Source organism: Hippopotamus amphibius, chromosome X, assembly GCF_030028045.1.
Source record: "Hippopotamus amphibius kiboko isolate mHipAmp2 chromosome X, mHipAmp2.hap2, whole genome shotgun sequence".
Classification (NCBI taxonomy): domain Eukaryota; kingdom Metazoa; phylum Chordata; class Mammalia; order Artiodactyla; family Hippopotamidae; genus Hippopotamus; species Hippopotamus amphibius.
The window spans coordinates 123,846,907-123,866,332 of NC_080203.1; the positions used below are offsets into that span (position 1 = coordinate 123,846,907).

Genomic DNA, 19,426 nt, shown 5'->3' on the forward strand with positions numbered 1-19,426 from the left:
GAAATAGTTCATTGATAATTCTTATATTCACTTTATTTTAAAATGACATGATATATTTTGGATATATTGGGTTAAATAAAATATATAGGTAAAATTAATTTCCCCTCTATACTATATTTCACCTGTATATTTGATATATTAGAATTAATTTCACAAATGAATAAAATTTATTTCTTCTTTTACCACATTTTATTGAGATGTAATTGACATATTATTTGTTTTTTTGTTTTGTTTTTTTAATTTTTTGGCCAAGCCACGTGGGCATGTGCAGTCAAACCTGTGCCCCCTGCTTTGGAAGCACAAAGTCTTAACCACTGGACCATCAGGGAAGTCCCTATTTGTTGTTTGTTTTCTATTTATTTATATATTTATTTGTTGCATTGGGTCTTTGTTGCTGCACACGGGCTTTCTCTAGTTGCGGCAAGTGGGGGCCACTCTTCATTGCAGTGTGCAGGCTTCTCATCGAGGTGGCTTCTCTTGTTGCGAAGCACAGGCTGTAGGTGCGTGGGCTTCAGTAGTTGCGGCACACAGGCTCAACAGTTGTGGCTCATGGGCTTAGTAGCTCTGCGGCATGTGGGATCTTCCTGGAGCTGGGCTCGAAACTGTGTCCCCCACATTGGCAGGCGGATTCTTAGCCACTGTGCCACCTAGGAAGTCCGCTATTTGTTGTTTTTTAAATGTGGTTATTAGAAAATATAGAATTGCCTATATGGCTCATAATTGTGGCTCACATTTATCTACTAGACATTGTTGCTCTATACTCTCATTGGCCTTTTCTCCTGTGCCTTGCCTTTACTGTCCTTTTTCTTGAGATGTGCTATTTCCTCATCAAATTGAACACCAGCCTAGGAGGCCTAGGGCTTATTGCAGTGATGAGATACACAGGGACCCTCCATGTGACTTTGCTGAGGATGGTCAGAGAATCACAAATTGCCTTGTTAGAGCATCAGTGCTGTAAAAGGCACTTTGACGCTGAGCCCAGGTAACCACAGCATCTCATGCAGCTACCAGTGCAGGAGACTAAGGCCCACGTTTCTGGGAGGTCAGTTCAGGACTATTTGTTAGTTCATTGTAGGGACAGATACCTCTGAGGCCATTACTGTAATTCCAAATGGCTCTTAATCAGCCCATTGTTTCTCAAGATTATCTGGCTATTAATGAATAGACTCAGTTTGGGGCATCCTGAGTCTAGATTATCTGGCGATTATCAGAGTTCTTTGTGAAGACACTGTAAAACAAGCTTTTTAATACTCTTGTTCTCCAGGCTTTATATCCTTCAAAATTAATTGAAGAAATAACTGAACAACTTTCTAACATAGTTCAGTTATTATATAGATCAGTACTGTAAAATGGAATTTTCTCTGATGATGGAAATGGCCAATATGGTAAGTGCTAGGCACTTGTGGCTATAAAATTTTAATGAATTTTAATTTACTTATGAATACCCATGTGGGTCTAGTGCCTACCTTTTATACAGTACTATTCTATTCCAACTTATCCTAAAAAATAAATGTTTCTCTTCCTTCTAAAGTTAGAGATCATGAATAACATGAATCATTAGAATAATAGTAATAAATATGTACCATTTCCATTCTACATGATATTCTTTATATTTCATTCAATTAAGAATTAATATTGTTAAATTTATTTTCTTAAGGTCTAAGATCTCATGCTTAATTTTCAAAAGACTTTATTATTTAAAGTACTATATACTGCCTATCCTTACACATGCATAGCCTCCCCTATTATCAACACCCCCTATCAGAGTGGTACTTTTATTACAATTGGCAAACCTACTCTGACATATCAGAATCACCCAAAGTCCATAGTTTACATTGTGGTTCACTCTTGGTGTTGTACATTCTGTGGGTTTAGACACATGTATAATGACATGTATCCTTCATTATAGTATCATACAGAGTATTTTCACTGCCCTAAAAATCCTCTCTGCTTTGCCTATTCATCCCTCCCTCCTCCCAGTCCTTAGCAACCACTGCTCTTTTTACTGTCTCCATAGTTTTACTTTTCCAAAATGTCATATAGTTGGAATTATACAGTATGTAGCCTTCTCAGATTGGCTTCTTGCACTTAATAATATGCATTTAAGATATCTCCATGTTTTTTTCATGGCTTGGTAGCTCATTTTTTTTTTAGTGCTGCATAATATTCCAATGTCTGGATGTACTACAGTTTATGTATCCATTCACATACTGAAGGACATCTTGGCTGCTTCCAATTTTGGCAATGATGACTAAAGCTGCTCTACACATCTGTGTGCAGGTTTTTGTGTGGACATAAGTTTTCAACAATTTTGGGTAGATACTAAGGATGGTATCTATGTATAGTAAGAATATACTCAGTTTTTTTAAAAAAAATAAATTGTTTATTTATTTAATTTATTGGCTGTGCTGGGTCTCCATTGCTGTACACAGGCTTTCTCTAGTTGCAGAGAGTGGGGGCTACTCTTTGTTGTGGTGCGCAGGCTTCTCAGTGTGGTGGCTTCTCTTGTGGTGGAGCACAGGCTCTAGGTGCATGGGCTTCAGTAGTTGTGGCACACGGGCTCAATATTTGTAGCTCACAGGCTATAGAGCACAGGCTTAATAGTTGTGGCACACGGGCTTAGTTGCTCTGCGGCATGTGGGATCTTCCCGGCCCAGGAATCGAACCCGTGTCTCCTGCATTGGCAGGCAGATTCTTAGCCACTGTGCCACCAGGGAAGTCCCTATATTCAGTTTTTTTTTTTTTAAGAACTTTTATTGAGATACAGTTAACAGACAATAAACAGCATATATTTAGAGTGTACAATTTGGTATCCCAATCTCCCAGTTCAGTCCCCCCCAACCCTCCCCACTTTCCCCACTTGGTGTCCATGTGTTTGTTCTCTACACCTGTGTCTCTATTTCTGCCTTGCATTTCCTCTTTCATAGTTGTTAGCATTTGCCTTATGTATTGAGGTGCTCCTATATTGGGTGCATATATATTTATAATTATTATCTCCTCTTCTTGGATGGATCCCTTGATCTTTATGTAGTTCCTTTCTTGTCTCTTGTAACATTTTTTATTTTAAAGTCTACTTTATCTGATATGAGTATTGCTACTCCAGCTTTCTTTTGATTTTCATTTGCATGGAATATCTTTTTCTGTCCCCTCACTTTCAGTCTGTATGTGTGCCTAGGTTTGAAGTGGGTCTCTTCGAGACAGCACATATATGGGTCTTGTTTTTGTATCCATTCAGCCAGTCCGTGTCTTCTGGTTGGTGCATTTAGTCCATTTACATTCAAGGTAATTATCGATATGTATGTTCCTATTACCATTTTCTTAATTGTTTTGTTTTTGTTTTTGTAGGTCCTTTTCTTCTCTTATGTTTCCTGCTTAGAGAAGTTCCTTTAGCATTTGTTGTAGGGCTGGTTTGGTGGTGCTGAATTCTCTTAGCTGTTGCTTGTCTGTAAAGCTTTTGATTTCTCTGTCGAATCTGAATGAGATCCTTGCTGGGTAGAGTATTCTTGGTTGTAGGTTCTTTCCTTTCATCACTTGAAATATATCATGCCACTCCCTTCTGGCTTGCAGGGTTTCTGCTGAGAAATCAGCTGTTACCCTTATGGGAGTTCCTTTGTATGTTATTTGTCGTTTTTCCCTTGTTGCTTTTAATAACATTTCTCTGTCTTTAATTTTTGTCAGCTTGACTACTATATGTCTTGGCGTTTCTCCTTGGATTTATCCTGCCTGGGACTCTCTGCGCTTCCTGCACTTGGGTAGCTATTTCCTTTCCCATGGTAGGGAAGTTGTCAACTATAATCTCTTCCAATATTTTCTCAGGTCCTTTCTCTCTCTATTCTCCTTCTGGGACCCCTATAATGCAAATGCTGGTGCGTTTAACATTGTCCCAGAGGTATCTTAGGCTGTCTTCAGTTCTTTTCATTCTTTTTTCCTTATTCTTTTCCACATCAGTGATTTTCACCATTCTGTCTTCCAGGTCACTCATTCGCCCTTCTGCCTCCGTTAATCTGCTGTTGGTTCCTTCTAGTGTATTTTTCATTTCCGTTATTGTGTTGCATATCTCTGTTTGTTTGCTCTTTAATTCTTCTAGGTCTTTGGTAAATTTTTCGATCTTTGCATCCAGTCTTTTTTCAAAGTCCTGGATCATCTTCACCATCATTATTCTGAATTCTTTTTCTGGAAGGGTGCCTATCTCCTCTTCATTTAGTTGTTTTTCTGGGGCTTTATCCTGTCCCTTCATCTGGTACAAAGTCCTCTGCTTTTTCATTTTCTCTCTCTTTCTGTGGCTGTGGTTTTCATTTCTGCAAGACGAAATACTGCTGATACTGCTTGATACTGCTGTCTGCCCTCTTGTGGAGGAAGCTATCTAGAAGGCTGGTGGGTGCTTCCTGATGGGAGGGACTGATGGTGGGTAGGGCTGGGTGGGCGGAGCTCAGTAAAGCTTTAATCCGATTTGGTGGGCAGAGCTCAGTAAAACTTTAATCTGCTTGTCTGCTAATGGGTAGGGCTGTGTTCACACCTTGTTGGTTGTTTGGCCTGAGGCCACCTAGTGCTGGAGCCCACAGGCTCTTTGGTGGGGCTAATGGTGGACTCTGGGAGGGCTCACACCAATAAGCACTTCCTAAAACCCCTGCTGCCAGTGCCCCTGCCTCCTGGGTGAGCCACAGCTGCCCCCCACCTCGGCAGGCAACCCTCCAACACCAGCAGGTAGGTCTAGTTCACTTTCCTGTCAGGTCACTGTTCCTTCCCCCTGGGTCCTGGTGAGCACATTTTTTGTGTGCCCTCCAAGAGTGGAGTCTGCTTCCACCAGTCCTGTGGAGGTCCTGCAATCAAATCCCGCTGGCTTTCAGGGTCTGATTATCTGGGGATTCCTCCTCCCGTTGCTGAACCCAGGTTGGGAAGCCTGATGTGGGGCTCAGAACCCTCACTTTAGTGGGTGGACTTCTGCAGTATAACTGTTCTCCAGCTTGTGAATCACCCACCCAGCATTTATGTGATTTGATTTTAACGTGATTGCGCCCCTCCTACCGTCTCATTGCGGCTTCTCCTTTGTCTCTGGATGCGGGGTGTCTTTTTTGGTGAGTTCCAGTGTCTTTCTGTCAATGATTGTTCAGCAGTTAGTTGTAATTCCAGTGCTCTTGCAAGAGGGAGTGAGTGCACGTCCTCCTACTCCGCCATCTTAATCCTCTCTCTCCCTATATTCAGTTTTGAAAGAGACTACCAAACTGTCTTCCAAAGTGGCTGTACCATTTTACATTCCCACCATCAGTGAATGAGAATTCCTATTGCTCCACATCCTTGTCAGCATTTGGTGTCAGCATTCTGGATTTTGGCCATTCTAATAGGTATTTTGGTGTCTCATGGTTATTTAACTTGCATTTTGCTGATGATATATGATGAGGAGCATCTTTTCATATGCTTATTTGCCGTCTATATGTCTTCTTTGGTGAGGTGTGTGTTAAGGTCTTTGACCCATTTTTTTTAATAAATTTATTTATTTATTTATTTATTTATTTATTTATTGGCTGCGTTGGGTCTTCGTTGCTGCACATGGGCTTTCTCTAGTTGCTGTGAGCAGGGGCTACTCTTCATTGTGGTGTGCAGGCTCCTCATTGTAGTGGCTTCTCTTGTTGTGGAGCACGGGCCCTAGGCACGTGGGCTTCAATATTTGCGGCACATGGGCTCAATAGTTGTGGCACACGGGCTTAGTTGCTCTGTGGCATGTGGAATCTTCCCAGGGCAGGGCTTGAACCCGTGTCCCCTGCATTGGCAGGTGGATTCTTTACCACTGAGCCACCTAGGAAGTCCTGACCCATTTTTTTAATTGGATTTTCTTACTACTGACTGTTGAGTTTTGTTTTCCGATCTACTCTGACCCTAAATTTTTTTTTAATGTGACAATTAGGCTAAATTTCAGTACATGATACATGAAGTGAAATTGATTTTTTCATCTTGGGTAATAGGTGCAGGCTTTTATCTTTATTTTATCATATTGCCAGTCCGCAGGGTTAGGACTGTCAACATTTTCTGTCCGCAACTTGAGATCACAGCAAACAGCAGTTTGACGCCAGTGATTACTCGGGGAGGGGGATGGTGGGGAGTGGAGGTAGAGCACGGGGCACAGGCCCCAGTGAAATGCTGCTTCTAAATTCTCCACAACCTCCATCTTCAGTCACTCCCTACTCTGCTCCTCGGATCCTAAAAATGGTCAGACATCTGAGGGCGGTGCTGAGCATGTGACAGTGATGAAGATGGTGATGGTGGTAACAACTGTGGAAGCAGACGCAGCTGCCAAACCGAGTTCTCACTGTGTGGCAGGCGCTAGCTAAGGACTTTCCACATTATCTTTTCTAACCCTCAACAATTTTGGGTCATTTTTGGTCACAAGTGTACACTGGGCCTTGTGCTGGGGTACTGAGCTTCCAGAAACAATGAGTATTGTCTTTACAACTAAACAGATGAGGAACCAGGATAACCAAATAGCACATGCTCAGTGGTCCAGGGCATCAAAGACCAAATATTCTCCTGGGTGAAACAAGGAGGGACAGTATAAATGCCAAAAGCAAAATCAAATCATGACTGTCATCTGTCTGTCTTAGTAACCTACAAAAAAGAACATCTAATGTGAGGAATTAATCAAGGGAAGCCCCTCCTCCCTAAGTCACTACTACTTTTTGGTTTTGTCAGCATCAAAAGGAGTAAACTATTGTATTTTTTTTTTTTTGACCACGCCATGCAGCTTGTGGGATCTCAGTCCCCACCACGGGTCAAACCAGGGCCCTCGGCAGTGAAAGCGTGGAGTCCTAACCACTGGACTGCCAGGGAATTCCCTAGGAGCAAACTATTCTAAAGACATGAGCATACTGGATTTTACACTCTTAACTTTCAACTTTCTGTTAAAAAAAACTTTCTCTTGGTAACTAGATACATATGACTATTTTTTTCCATTTTTAGCCTTAGACTGCAAAGTGCCAGTGCTGAGAATCAGCCAGTCCGGGTAGGATGTGGGCCTGCTGGTAGGAAGCCACACCCAGCAACCAGAAATTTATTATGACTCAGGCCAGTTCAGTTTAACGAGAACACAGTCAGTATTGGAGGAAACAAAATAAACTTACAGTAAAAATATATTTGTGAAGCAGTTTCGAGGCAATGGATTTAGCTAGATTGGCATTACTAATAAATTCCTTTTTTTTCATGTGCAAACAGGGTCAAAGAGAGTAAACCCAAGGAAGGAACATTGAGAAACCTAGAATCTGGAAGCAAACCAACATTAGAAAACCCTGTGTGAATTCACTGTGAATGGTGGAAAAATATATAAAATAACTATTTAGCAGATATACTTAACCATTTCATTAAACTCACGTCTCCACCAACACACATTTTCCTCTCCTGTGACCTCAGGGGTGCTGTACCAGGGTTATTTTGCCCCCCAGGGGACATTTAGGGAGGTCTTGAGACACTCAGGGATGCCATGCAGCATCTGCAGTGCACAGTCCAGCCCTGACAGCACACAGCGACCCACCCCCATGGCAGTAGTGCTGTGGTGTCAGGAAGACCATCTGCTGCCTCACTTCATCTGCTGGGTTTACAGCACAGCACACCTTGGCGAGCTGGTCAGCTAGAAGTAACCCTTCTGTAATGTGTCAGGAGGGATGGAATATTCCAGAGTATGAAGCTACTGAACTGCTTGCAAACATGAATATGCAACTTCCAGAATGTTCAGACTCACAGAAATAATTCTCAGTGGATTGATCTTAGTAAAAAGACACTTGCTAGCAAAAAACAGTAAAGAAAAGGTTCAAACTATTTGAAACTTGGGACTCCTTTGACCTATTTCTGCATGACATCATTTTAACAAGTTAAAACTGGTCAAGAAAACAACTTTCCACGCCATATTGTGGTAATCATTTCACGACGTGTATGTGTATCAAATCATCACAATGTACACCTTAGACTTACGTTAGTTATATCTCAACAAAGCCAGGGAAAAAAAGTTCCATATTTGAACAAATAGAGAAATAATAGGTTATTCTCACAGTTCTCAAGGCATCTAATCCCAGTGTGGAACGCCACTGACATCAGAGCTGCAAACACTCAACACACGTGACTGTTAGGAAACAACCAGACTTCTGCTCTCTCCAGGCAGCCGTGTACTCACAGGCTCGGTTCCGGGTTTTGTAAGTGCAGGTGTAGAGGCTGCAGGGCCTCGCAGGCGTGGGCCTTGGCATCTGGAACCTTCTCCACAGTGCCTTGCATGGAGAGGCTTGAAGAATGACGCCCAGGCGACTCATCATCACCATCTTTAGCTTGAAATCTTGGTCAGCTCCCAAGCAACTTGCAGGAACCTAATAACCTAGAGGCAAAAGGAGGACGGAGGAGGAAAAGCCGTGAACAACAGAGGTGGCCGATCATGTGGAAAACATCATTCAGATCATTAGTACATGGGAGGGGGAGGCCAAATGAGAGTCAATTGTTTATCCACTCTTATTCCTCAGACTCATTGGTCACCTTATTGGCAGGGTCCAGATGACTGACTTAGGCACTTTGCCTTTCCCTTAGGGTCACTAAATATTAGAGGTCCAGAGAAACGACTCTGTGTATCCACAAGAATGAAAGACTGTTTACAGTACAGTTTCTTAAATTAAAAAAAAACATTTACTCCCTGAAATCCAGGTTAATAGTCCAGCATGGTATTTATATATAAGGAGAAACCACAGATTAAAGTTCCCTCCAGGCAGCATGAATTAAAAAAAAAAAATCTATCTGCATCTGGATTGCTTAAAAAAAAAATCCAAAACCAAGATATATCCTGCCAGAATAGTCATGTGTGGTTTGAAATCTAAGCTTAAATATAATCTGTGACTCTTTGACAGTTTTAGGTGTAACACTCTGTCCCTTGATCATACGGGAAATGGAAAAGGCTAATCCTGAACTAATCTACAAGTAGATTCAATTTGAATATTCATTTATAATTGCACTGCTGACCTCTCTACCCCCTTACATGCTCACAGTGAAAGTCTCTGAAAATGATGCTTTCCAAGGCATTCACTAGAGTGTTCTGAAATTATGGTAATATTAATTTTGAATGCTTTTTCCCCACAAACTCCTCCCACCCACCAATATTGCTTATCCCCTTTTCCTGAAAACTCCTATCCTTATACTAAGTGAGTAAACGAGATCAGAAATGAAAAAAATTTTTTATTTTTTCTTGTTGATTATACATTCACTCCACTATACATTTCAAACTCTTTAGAGTGATTACTTGAGAGACATTTAAACACCTGTTCAGGATACCATGTGCCCTGGCCCTGCAGACATCTCAGCCTCACATCCACTTCACGCTGCTGCCTGCACACCAGCCACGTGGACTTTGGTTTATCCAACTCCTGATGCTCCCTCTAGCCTCAGGGCTTGTGTAGATGCTCCTCCTTCCCTGGATCTCCCTGGTTAATTCCTATGTTCTGTTTGATGATTACACCCAATATTACTTACTAGAAGCCTCCCTTGACCATGCCCTCTTTTGGTGAGCCCAGCACCCTCTTCTTCTTGGCTATGGTGCTTACTGCAGTTGAATTAAAATAACTGACCACAAACGTACTTTACATCTCCATCTCTGCAGCATCAAAGCTCCACAGTGGTAGGGACCATGTCTGTCTCCGTCATGGCTGCATGTCTTAGGGACATGGTGCCTCGCACATGATGGCTGCTTGATGAATATTAGTGGAATGACCCGAGGAGGCTTCAAGATGCTGATCCTGATTTCAAGAACTCAGAACTGTGAAGTGACTACCACCATGTTCTCGGATGGTATTAAGGGTTTTTCCTTTTCGTGGATGCCATCATCACCCATCTTTAGGGTTATTTATACTTCTGAAACACTTTTAAATGCTAGTCCTTTAAGAGGTGGGTCTCATATTCCTATGTGTAAGACCTGAAGGAATCCCAAAGTCCTGCCTGATCTGAAAGAGAAAACTTCCTGAATATGAACCTAACCTAGCCTCACAGGTTGGGAATTCTGCCAGTAAGCATTTTCATTTCAACATTTCTTTGCTCTAAACACTGTGTTGGGTGCTGGGATGTAATAAAGATGAAGTAGATCATAAAAAGGAATGACGTTCTGGTACATGCTGTAATGTGCTGAACCTCGAAAACATAATGCTAAGTGAAAGAAGCTAGACACAAAAGGTCACATGTGGTATGATTTCATTTGTATGAAACACTCAGAATAGGGAAATCTGTAGAGACAGAAAGCAGGGCCTAGGCAGAGGGGGAAATGGGAAGCAACCGATTAATGGGTATGGGGTTTTCTTTTGGGGTGATATAATTGTTTTGGAACTGCTTACACTTATACAACAATGGGAATGTCCTAAATGCCCCCGAATTGTACACTTTAAAATGGCTAATTTGGGGAATTCCCTGGTGGTCCAGTGGTTAGGACTCCACACTTCCACTGCAGGGGGTCTGGGTTCAATCCCTGGTAGGGGAACTGGGATCCCACAGGCCATGCAGTACAACCAAAAAATTAAAAAATTAAATAAATAAAATGGCTAGTTTTATGTATGTGAATTTTACCTCAATAAAATAATGCACATCATATGGGAAGGAAAACACACACCAAACCAGTTCTCAGCAGGTGTTGGTGCCTTCTTGGAGTCTGCCCTCTCCTGCCAAAGGAGGCCTTGACTGGGGTGCAAATGCACCAAAAGGGAAACTGAGGGGACAAGACACGTCACTTACTGACCTGAACTTTATTCATTCATACCTTCTTTCCAAGAAGAGTGTTAGATACAAAAAAAGTACGTTATGACCCCAAGTGATGCTGAGCAAGGAGGTACACATCCTCATTTCATCCTTCCTCTGTTAATATATACACTCCACTGTTATTAATTAGCCATGAACTAGCTCTTCTCCCTATACTGCTGCCCTTGACACTGCTAGCTCTGAGCTAGAGGAGAGGAGGATACATGCAAGGGAAAGGAGAGAAAAATCACACCTGAGGTGTGTCCAGTGAAAGCAGGAAGCAGAGTTTCTTCCTAGCATTATTACCCTGTAAGGCACACGTGAGGGCTCCAGACAGATCTCTTTATAACTGGCTCCACCCCAGCCATGTGCCCACACAAGTATTGTAACGTGAAGCACAGTGTGATGACAAGCCAGCCTTTCAGCCCGGGGCCATGCCCTTTGTTGTACACATCGCTTTGCCAATGAACACACTGAACTAGGAGCAGAGATGCATGGTCGCCACATTAAAGGGGACTGATAGGGAACTCGTGACACCCAGGGAGGCTCCTCCCCTGCAGGCCTAACTCCCTACCTGGGGTCTTTAGGCCAGTGACACCTGAAGTATGTCTGCATTGTCAAAAGGTGTTTGATATTCTCACACCAAGTTAAAATCACTTTTGTTTATAGTTTTATGTGTCTTCATATGTATACATTTTTGGAGGGAGTAGGTATGTCAAAATGTACCTTATTTAAGATATGCAAAGTCTGACACAATTTCAAATAAAGACTGGTAATGAACTTTCAAGATATCTTGATAGTGCCTTGAGCCAAATGAGTACATCATTTTCAAATATCTTAATATTTGAAATATTATTAACTGAATTAACTGAGCAGGCTTAGAGAATGGACAGTTGGCCACCTTAATTCAGAATCTATTTCTGCTTTTTAAATATTTTTTTATTTTGGAGAACTTCAAACTTATAGAAACAGTGAAAATACTGTACTAAAACTACCTATGTACCTAATATTTCATTTCAACAATTACCTGTTGGTGGCTAAGCAAGTTTTATTTATGCCCTATCCCGCCCCTTCCCCTCCCTGGATTATTTTGAAGCAAATGGGAGACATCTTAGAAACTTATCCATGATTTTATTTTCCATAGGAAAATATCCTCCAAATTCAGTTTCTTCTCCATGAAAATTATCTATGTGAAATAGCCCTTGGTAATAGTTAATTGACAGAATATGAAAATATCAGTTTTTCAGACTTAAAAACATAGCACAAAAGCTATGGTAAACGGATACTTTCCCAGTGCATGCCTATCCCTTAATGTAAACACTTCTCTTCTCTTGGTATCGCCACTCTAATCTTGAATGAGTGCTTAGGCTCAGAACTTTATGCTTCATTTTAACTTATAAGACTCTATCCAGTATGAAACAGCATAATTTATAATTGCAGGTCAGCAGAGTGAAAAGATTATATGAACTGAAATATTTAAGATTAAGACTTAAGGGACTTCTCTGGCAGTCCAGTGGTTAAGACTCCATGCTTCCAATGCAGGGGTGCACAGGTCCAATCCTAGGTTGGAGAACTAAGATCCTGCATGGCTGCACAGCATGGCCAGAAACAAACAAAACAAAAACAAACAAACAAAAAGATTAAGACTTAATGTACACCCTTCAGCTTATGCAAGAAAGAATCCAGAACCAGAGGAGCAGGAAAAACAGTTCAGTAACACTGTACAAGAAGCTAACTCTGTGACTTCAAATGGTGTAAGGTCTGAGAAAAATCCCAGAAAATCCTGTTAAGTATTATATAAATGAAAGTTATTGTTATTCAAATTGAATTTACTAAAATGCTACCCTTGATATAAGTACAAAAATTAAGAAAATAGAAAGCAGTTTTAGATGATTTTTAATGTCATTTTTTCTTTTAAGACAGTATCATCAAATAATCCCAACTAAATAGGATTCTCTCTGATAAAAATCAATTTGTAAAATTTCAAAACTTGCTAAGAGATATGGGGAAATCTTGCCTTAATTCTGTGTTTCTTTTCATTGACTTCCATTCCTGAATTGAAACAATAATGAGCGATTCTCTCATGCAGAGCACTGTGCTGGAATAAGGTGGAAAAGTTATTTCTCCTTATTTTCACAAGCTTGCAATCTACAAAGGAAAACTATTTAAACAAATAACCTCTCTTTTTTTAAGCTACCTTTTTTACTGTAGTAAAATAGACATATTTATCGTTTTAACCTTTTTAAAGTATACAATTCAGTGGCAGTAAATACATTCACAATGTTGTGTAACCATCACCACAATCTATACCCAGAACTTTTTCATCATCCCCAGCACAAACTCTGTATCCATTAAACAACTCCCCATTCCTCCCCACCTCACAGCCCCCAGTAACCTCTATTCCACTTTCTGTCTCTGTGTATTTGCCTATTCTAGATATTTCATATAGGTGGAAGTACTTTTCCTGTGAGTCTGGTTTATTTCACTTTGCATAATTAAACAAATACTTCTTAATCAAAGTCAGATGTGATGGCAGCCCTGACTTAATTCAGTGACAACGTAGAGGGCAGAGGCTCTAAGTTTCAGGAGGGGGTAGCATCTGAACCATGGGTCAGAGGGGAGAGAGAGTTTTAACAGGAAGGGCAAAGGCAGAGAGATGGACAGGGATAATATCGGGGACAATAAGGACATATAGGGAAGGGCAGGGGTGCTTAAGAACCAAGGCCAAAGAGGACAACTGGGGTTGAAAAGGGAAGAGCCTTGGGTTTGTTCAATAATCAATCTCAGTGTCAGGGCAGGTGGGCAAACAGGTGGAAAGGGATTCCTTCCTTGCTGACAATCTAGATGGAAGAAGAGACTTACTAATTCCCAGGAAGACAATGCCAAGCGTAAGGTACACTCAACAGGAGGTACATGCTGGCTTGTCCTTCAAAGGGAAGGTCGTGATATGACAAGACCAGAGGCATGCCTCATGGCTGAGGGAGTTGTACAGAAAAGTGGGCACGCACTTGGCCCTGGATATGGGGCTGTGGGAGGCGGGGTCTGAGGTCTGTTGACATGGCACCCAGAGAAGTCTGGGTTACTGATCCTTGGTCTAGCTCCATAGAGAGCCATCAGGAAAGCACTGAGGCCAGACTGAGCTGACGCTGCAGGCCGGGGCTGACTGCCAGGGCTGTGGCCATCCTTGGGGACTGCCCTGCACTCTGCAGTCATGCTGTCTGTGCACACTGAGGCCGATGACACCTGGCCCAGAGGAAGTGTCTCCTGCCCACTTCCAGACTGGCTCTCTAGGACCAGGGGACATGAGAGCTCCAGAGGACTCAACATAACCCTCACTCTTGGTCATCTTCCCCATTGCCCACCCAGTGGTGGGCTGCATGTAGTGGCCTGGAGAGCGGAACTTCTCTCTGTCCCCTAAGAATGCTGCTGACCTCACTGCAGGGAGACACTGACTCTGAAGATTACCTTTTGTGTTTTTAGACAAAAAACCCCCAAATCCTGTTTTCTGTAACAAAGCCAAGTGTATCTGAACTTGCCATCATCCCAAGTCTGCTGTGAATATTTTTTAAGGTGTTGGCTAACCAGATACCCAGGGTACACAGTGGAAGGTAGAGCTGCATAGGGATTTGAGATTAATTCAGGGAATATGAATTTCCAAGAGACAGGAAGACTTTCAGATTTTATTCCACGTGTATAGAATGAAGCACTGACGGTTTCTAATGACTCTGTCAGCTCAGCACAGGATGGACGGGAGTGGGCAAAGAGGGAAGCCAGGAAAGTCAGTGAGGAGGTGATTCCTTCAACCATCCTTCATTCAATCCATTACTCTTATTCTTTCACCAGGACATCAATCAAACATTTATTAACTGCTAGGCACTGTCCTAGGCTCATGAAGGGAATAAAACAAAGCCCCCATCCTTGTAGAGTTTACATTCTAGTAAGGGGGGACCGACGACAAACAGCAATGTAACACATAAGTCAGCTGTAGACAATTAAACTAAAATATGTTCCGTGAAAAGTAGAGCAGGGTAAGGTGAATTTGGAGTGTCACAGGGGAGGGGGTGTTGCATTTTAAATAAATTGCTCAGGAGAGGCCTTATTGAGAAGGTGAAATTTCAGCAAAGGATTGAAGGAGGTGAAGGAAGTAGTTATATGGCTCTCAGGAGGGAAGGGTATTCCAGGCAGAGGGAAATGCCTGTGCAAAGACCCTGAGGTGGGAGCTTGTCTGGCACATTCAAGGGACAGTGAGTATATTAACGCATATATGTGGAATATAGAAAAATGGTACAGATCAACCGGTTTACAAGGCAGAAAAAGAGACACAGATGTAGAGAACAAACATATGGACACCAAGTGGGAAAAGTGGGGGTGGGGGTGGGATGAATTGGAGAAAAAAAAAAAAGAGCACCCTTATACTTCATAGAGTGGCATCTCAGAAAATGCACTTAACCCATTGTAACACTTGGAGGAAAACAAAGGGACAATGAGAAGGCCAATATGGCAAGAGTGGAGTGAAGCACAAGTAAGGTGGTAGGAGATGAGGTCCAGAGGTAGTGGATGCCAGATCAAAGAGACTTGTAGGCCATTGTAAAGGTTCCCCATTGTGGGGACACAATGGAGTTTTTGGAGTAGAGGAGGGGCATAATTTGATTTATGTTTTTTAAAGATGATTCAGAGTGCCCTACTGGAAACTGACCAGGATGGAAGAAGCAGGGAGCCCATTCAGGATAATCCAGGGGCTGGAACTAAGGATGCTGCAGTGGATGTGGTGAGAAGAGGTTGGGTATTGGATGTATCTTGGGGATACAGCCCGTAAGATGTGAAAGAAAGCAGTCAAGGATGACTGGCAGATTCTTAGCCTAAACAACTGCAAGGATGGACTTGCCATGAACTGAGATGGGAAGACTGTGTGTGGACAAGGTTTTGGGTAGAAATCAGTAGCTCAGATTTGGGCGTGTGGAGTTTGAAATGAAATTCCAATAATCTGAGGGAGATAATCTGGTAGAATATTCTACCTCATGGTAGAATGAGGATGAATCCCTGAACAAAGAAACAGAACCCAGCATAGGAGCAGGCGGGGAGGGAATGATGTCACTCTTGCTGCTAATCCTACTGGATTTGAGGTGCCAAGGGGGCAGGCGAGAGGCAAGGTCTAGGGAGAGCTGGCAATGCAGCTCTGGTGCTCTGCTCAGGAGAGGTTGTGAGGCAAGAGAGAGAAGGGGAATCCCCTCCCCCCAGGGGATAACAGGTGTATAGAGACTAACAAAGTGGAGTGACTGAGGAGGCCAAGAGATGGAGAAGGAAGTCAAAGGCAATCAGGGAAGGAACGGAACACGGAAGGTCAGGGGCAAGAAGGGCTCCAGGGAAATCCTAATAGAAAACTTCATTTAGGTAATGCTAGGCTACAATACCTGTAACAATACATGAGATTATTTATGCTAAAACCAAAGGCCAATCCCCTCTGTTACATTAAAAGTTAGAATTTATTGAGAGGTGGTTATTTAAACTTACCCATGGGTGTTATAAAGCCCAGGCTATTGAAATCACAAATGTTTAATTATCAAACATAATAAATAACAGTGAACTACTAGCAGACATTGCTGGATGTCACAGAAAATCTGTTCTTACTTAAGTCTGTCCTCAAAGATGGGACCATGGGTTGGAGGGGCCCCAGAATAGCTAAGTTTTCTGTACTGAATGCCTTTGCTATCACTACTTATCTGTGTGTCCTTGGATCTTACTAATACGTCCCTTATCTGCTTTTTTGCAGACTTGGAAATGTGTGAGAGGAAAAAAAGATTCTGAAAGCCTTTTAAAAAATCATTCATAAATCTTGTATGTATTAAATGACAGTAGTTTGAACTCTGCTTGATTAAGCCATGTATATTTATGCAAAACAGCAAAAAAAAAAAGTACTCTGACTAGAGGTTACAATTAGATTGAAAAAAAACATTCCTTGATTCTCATCAAATTGGCCTTTCCTTTTCTCACCTCCCGATTTCCAAAGAAAGCAAGCTTTTTGCAGTTCCCTGAAATGGAAATTAGAGGTTATGCTGCCATGTCTTGACTGAGAAAGCTGACCTTCTTCCTCTCACCCACTTCTCTGAGAGCAGGATCCCAATCTGGGGTTGCCAGAGGTTTCAAGATAGGTTTCTAGTAACCGCTTTGTGTGCTGCAATTAACTACCCCAGTGTGGGCACTGAGATGAAATGCATTTCCCGCCTTCCATCAGATTTCCAAAATATTCATATTTACTCATAATTCACTCAGTCTTTATTGAGTTCTGACTGAGCAGTCACAGCCTTTTGCCTGGCTCCAGGGACAACAGGGCAGGTGTGTATAGGCAGAGAATGGTGCCCTGCTGCTCTTGGCCTTTTGATGAATTTCAGTGCTGGTACTATGTAAAAATTGAGTAAATGAGGAAGGCCCTAGATAGCTGAAAGGTTTTCCATTCCCAAAATGTGCAAGAACAGAGACTGTTCTGAGGGATGTGGAGGGGCAGATGAGGGGTAGGGTCTGGGGCAGCTTCCCTCACCAGAGAAATCTGCTGCTCCTTTCCATATTCCAGTAAGGTTTTTAATAGCAGAGCAAAGATGGCCAGATTAGCAGTAAAGGAAGAAGAAGGGGAAGGAGAAAACAATGTGGTTTTCAGTGGCTGGGTGAGAACAAGCTCTATCCAGATTAAGGTGTGCACATTAACTTCTCATTTCTCAAACTTTCCTAGTGAAAATAGGCCAGAGGGGAGGGCACTTATTTTAACAAACTGCCACCAGCCTCAAGGCAGTATCATTTAACACTGAATGCGGCAAAGACTCACAGACAGCAACAATGTTTGTACTCTGGAGGTTCGCCTCCAGTTCTGGGGCGGGGCACAAAACAAAAAGGCAAGAGGGAATTGCAGAATGGAGAAGGCTCAGATTTGTCCACGTGACACAGCTGTGCTGCAGAACCCCTGCCCTGAGGGTGTTTGTGGCTCCATTCTCTGACTCAGGCATGTTCCAAGGTGGGGGGCGGGGGGCGGCGGCGAGAAATACAATGAAGAGCCAAGTCAGTACCAGCTTGCCACGCCTCGGCTTCTGGAACTGCAATCTCAGATTTGTAGCCCTTATTCCTGTCTCCAGCTATTTCACAGCAGGTTGGACTTTCTTGAGTTATTCACATCCAACCACTCCAAGCAAAACTCCCTCCTAAGGAACTGCTCTCACGCTCCGACAAATTCCCTATGACAGCTGTTTACCTGTCGAGTGCAAATAATTCTAAAGGAGATGCAGCCATCTGGTTGGTGACTCCTACAGTAGAAGAAGAGGGCTGCGGGGAGGGGGGGCAGAACAGGCGGGGGCGATACCCTACTGGCCTCCGTAGTCCCCTGGCACATACTCGCAGAACCCACGCTGTATCCGGCCTGCCCCCGCTATAGCCCCCACTCCACTCGGCTGCCCTCCCTTACCTGAGCCTTTCCCCAGAGCACGAACCTTGCCGCTCGCTCCAGTCCAGGACCAGCGGCAGGAAAGCTTGGCCTTCGTAGCCATGCCCCCGTTACGCCCACAGCCCGGACCACGCCCATATCCCCTCTAGGTCACGCCCCATGTGAAATAGCCACATCCCTCCAGGCTGAGCCTGTCCCTGCCCTTTGGCCTGGTGCCAAAGCCAAGCACGGAATTGTGGAACCCTGCTTTTTCCAGCCAGTTTTCACGTTCTTTAAACCAGAACTGTCACCAGTGTTCCTTCTAGTCCCTCATCGGACCTTAAATGCTAGGCAGATGAATGGAGTAAGCAGAAGTGTATTTCCTGATGTCTCCGCTGATGACCTTTCCAGTGAGCTCTTGCTGTCTAGGGCCTGCAAAACAGCATCACACTTAGACTTGAACTCTGCTTGCCACCCTGAGTACACTGAGATTATTCTACTAGCCTCACTCTCTCCATTTACAACTCTGGGTCCACAAGGAAAATGTGTAGAGGTTATAGCCAACTTTTCCACCCTTGTACAGAAGTCTCAGATTCATTCATTCAATTCATATTTGTTGAGTATATGCTCCCCTGACAAGCCTCAAGGAGCTTACAGTCTGGAGTTGTCCCAACTTGGATTGAGGCATGACAAGAAATGAGAAAGAGGAAGATGTGGCAAGGGATCGATAGGTAGAAAAGGATTTGGTAATGACAGGTCTTCCTGATTTGATTAGTAGAATATTTTTGGGTAGCAAACATAGGAAGCCACTTATATTTCTTCACGCAATAAATTCTCAGCAAATCTTCATTGAAACCCTTTTTGCCTGTGTAGAAAGATAACATTTCCACTTCTTAGCAGTAAGATTTGCTGCTTTTATTTCTTCATATGCCAACAATAAAGATCTTATGATACCATATTTGGTTACTTTTTCTTCTCTTTCCACCCTCTGTTGCATTTCTGGCTTGAAGATAGTGGGAATATTCAAAATGTGCTAGAAGGAACACAGAGAAAAGAACACTTTGCAACAGAATGCTTTTATTAAGCTCACCCTGAGAACCCTGTTTCATTTATAAAATGTTTCAACTGTCAGTCATTTTTGCCTGAAAAATGAACTCACAGAAATTGGTCCAAATACATCCTGTACAAATTGAGTTGATTTTTGTACAGTTCTACCTCACCTTCTTCCACAAATGATTTGAAGCAGCTTACTAAAATATAGACATTATTGGATAAAGAAAATAG

At 42.6% G+C, this 19,426-nt stretch overlaps 1 protein-coding gene across 3 annotated transcripts in view; it reads right to left on the reverse strand.

Moving 5' to 3' along the window:
- Positions 1-18,259, reverse strand: part of CA5B (carbonic anhydrase 5B) — a 40,651-nt gene extending 22,392 nt beyond the window's left edge. The window contains exons 1-2 of one of the 3 annotated variants that reach the window (XM_057717718.1): positions 18,185-18,259; positions 8,156-8,350 (exon numbers count right to left, since the gene is read on the reverse strand). In XM_057717718.1, the coding sequence (XP_057573701.1) occupies positions 8,156-8,297 (142 nt within the window). In that variant the 5' untranslated portion in view covers positions 8,298-8,350; positions 18,185-18,259. Of the gene's footprint in view, positions 1-8,155; positions 8,351-10,612; positions 10,655-18,184 lie in introns of those variants that run through there. The other 2 variants (XM_057717719.1, XM_057717717.1) reach the window with 2 other exon arrangements.
- Positions 18,260-19,426: the final 1,167 nt, after the last annotated feature.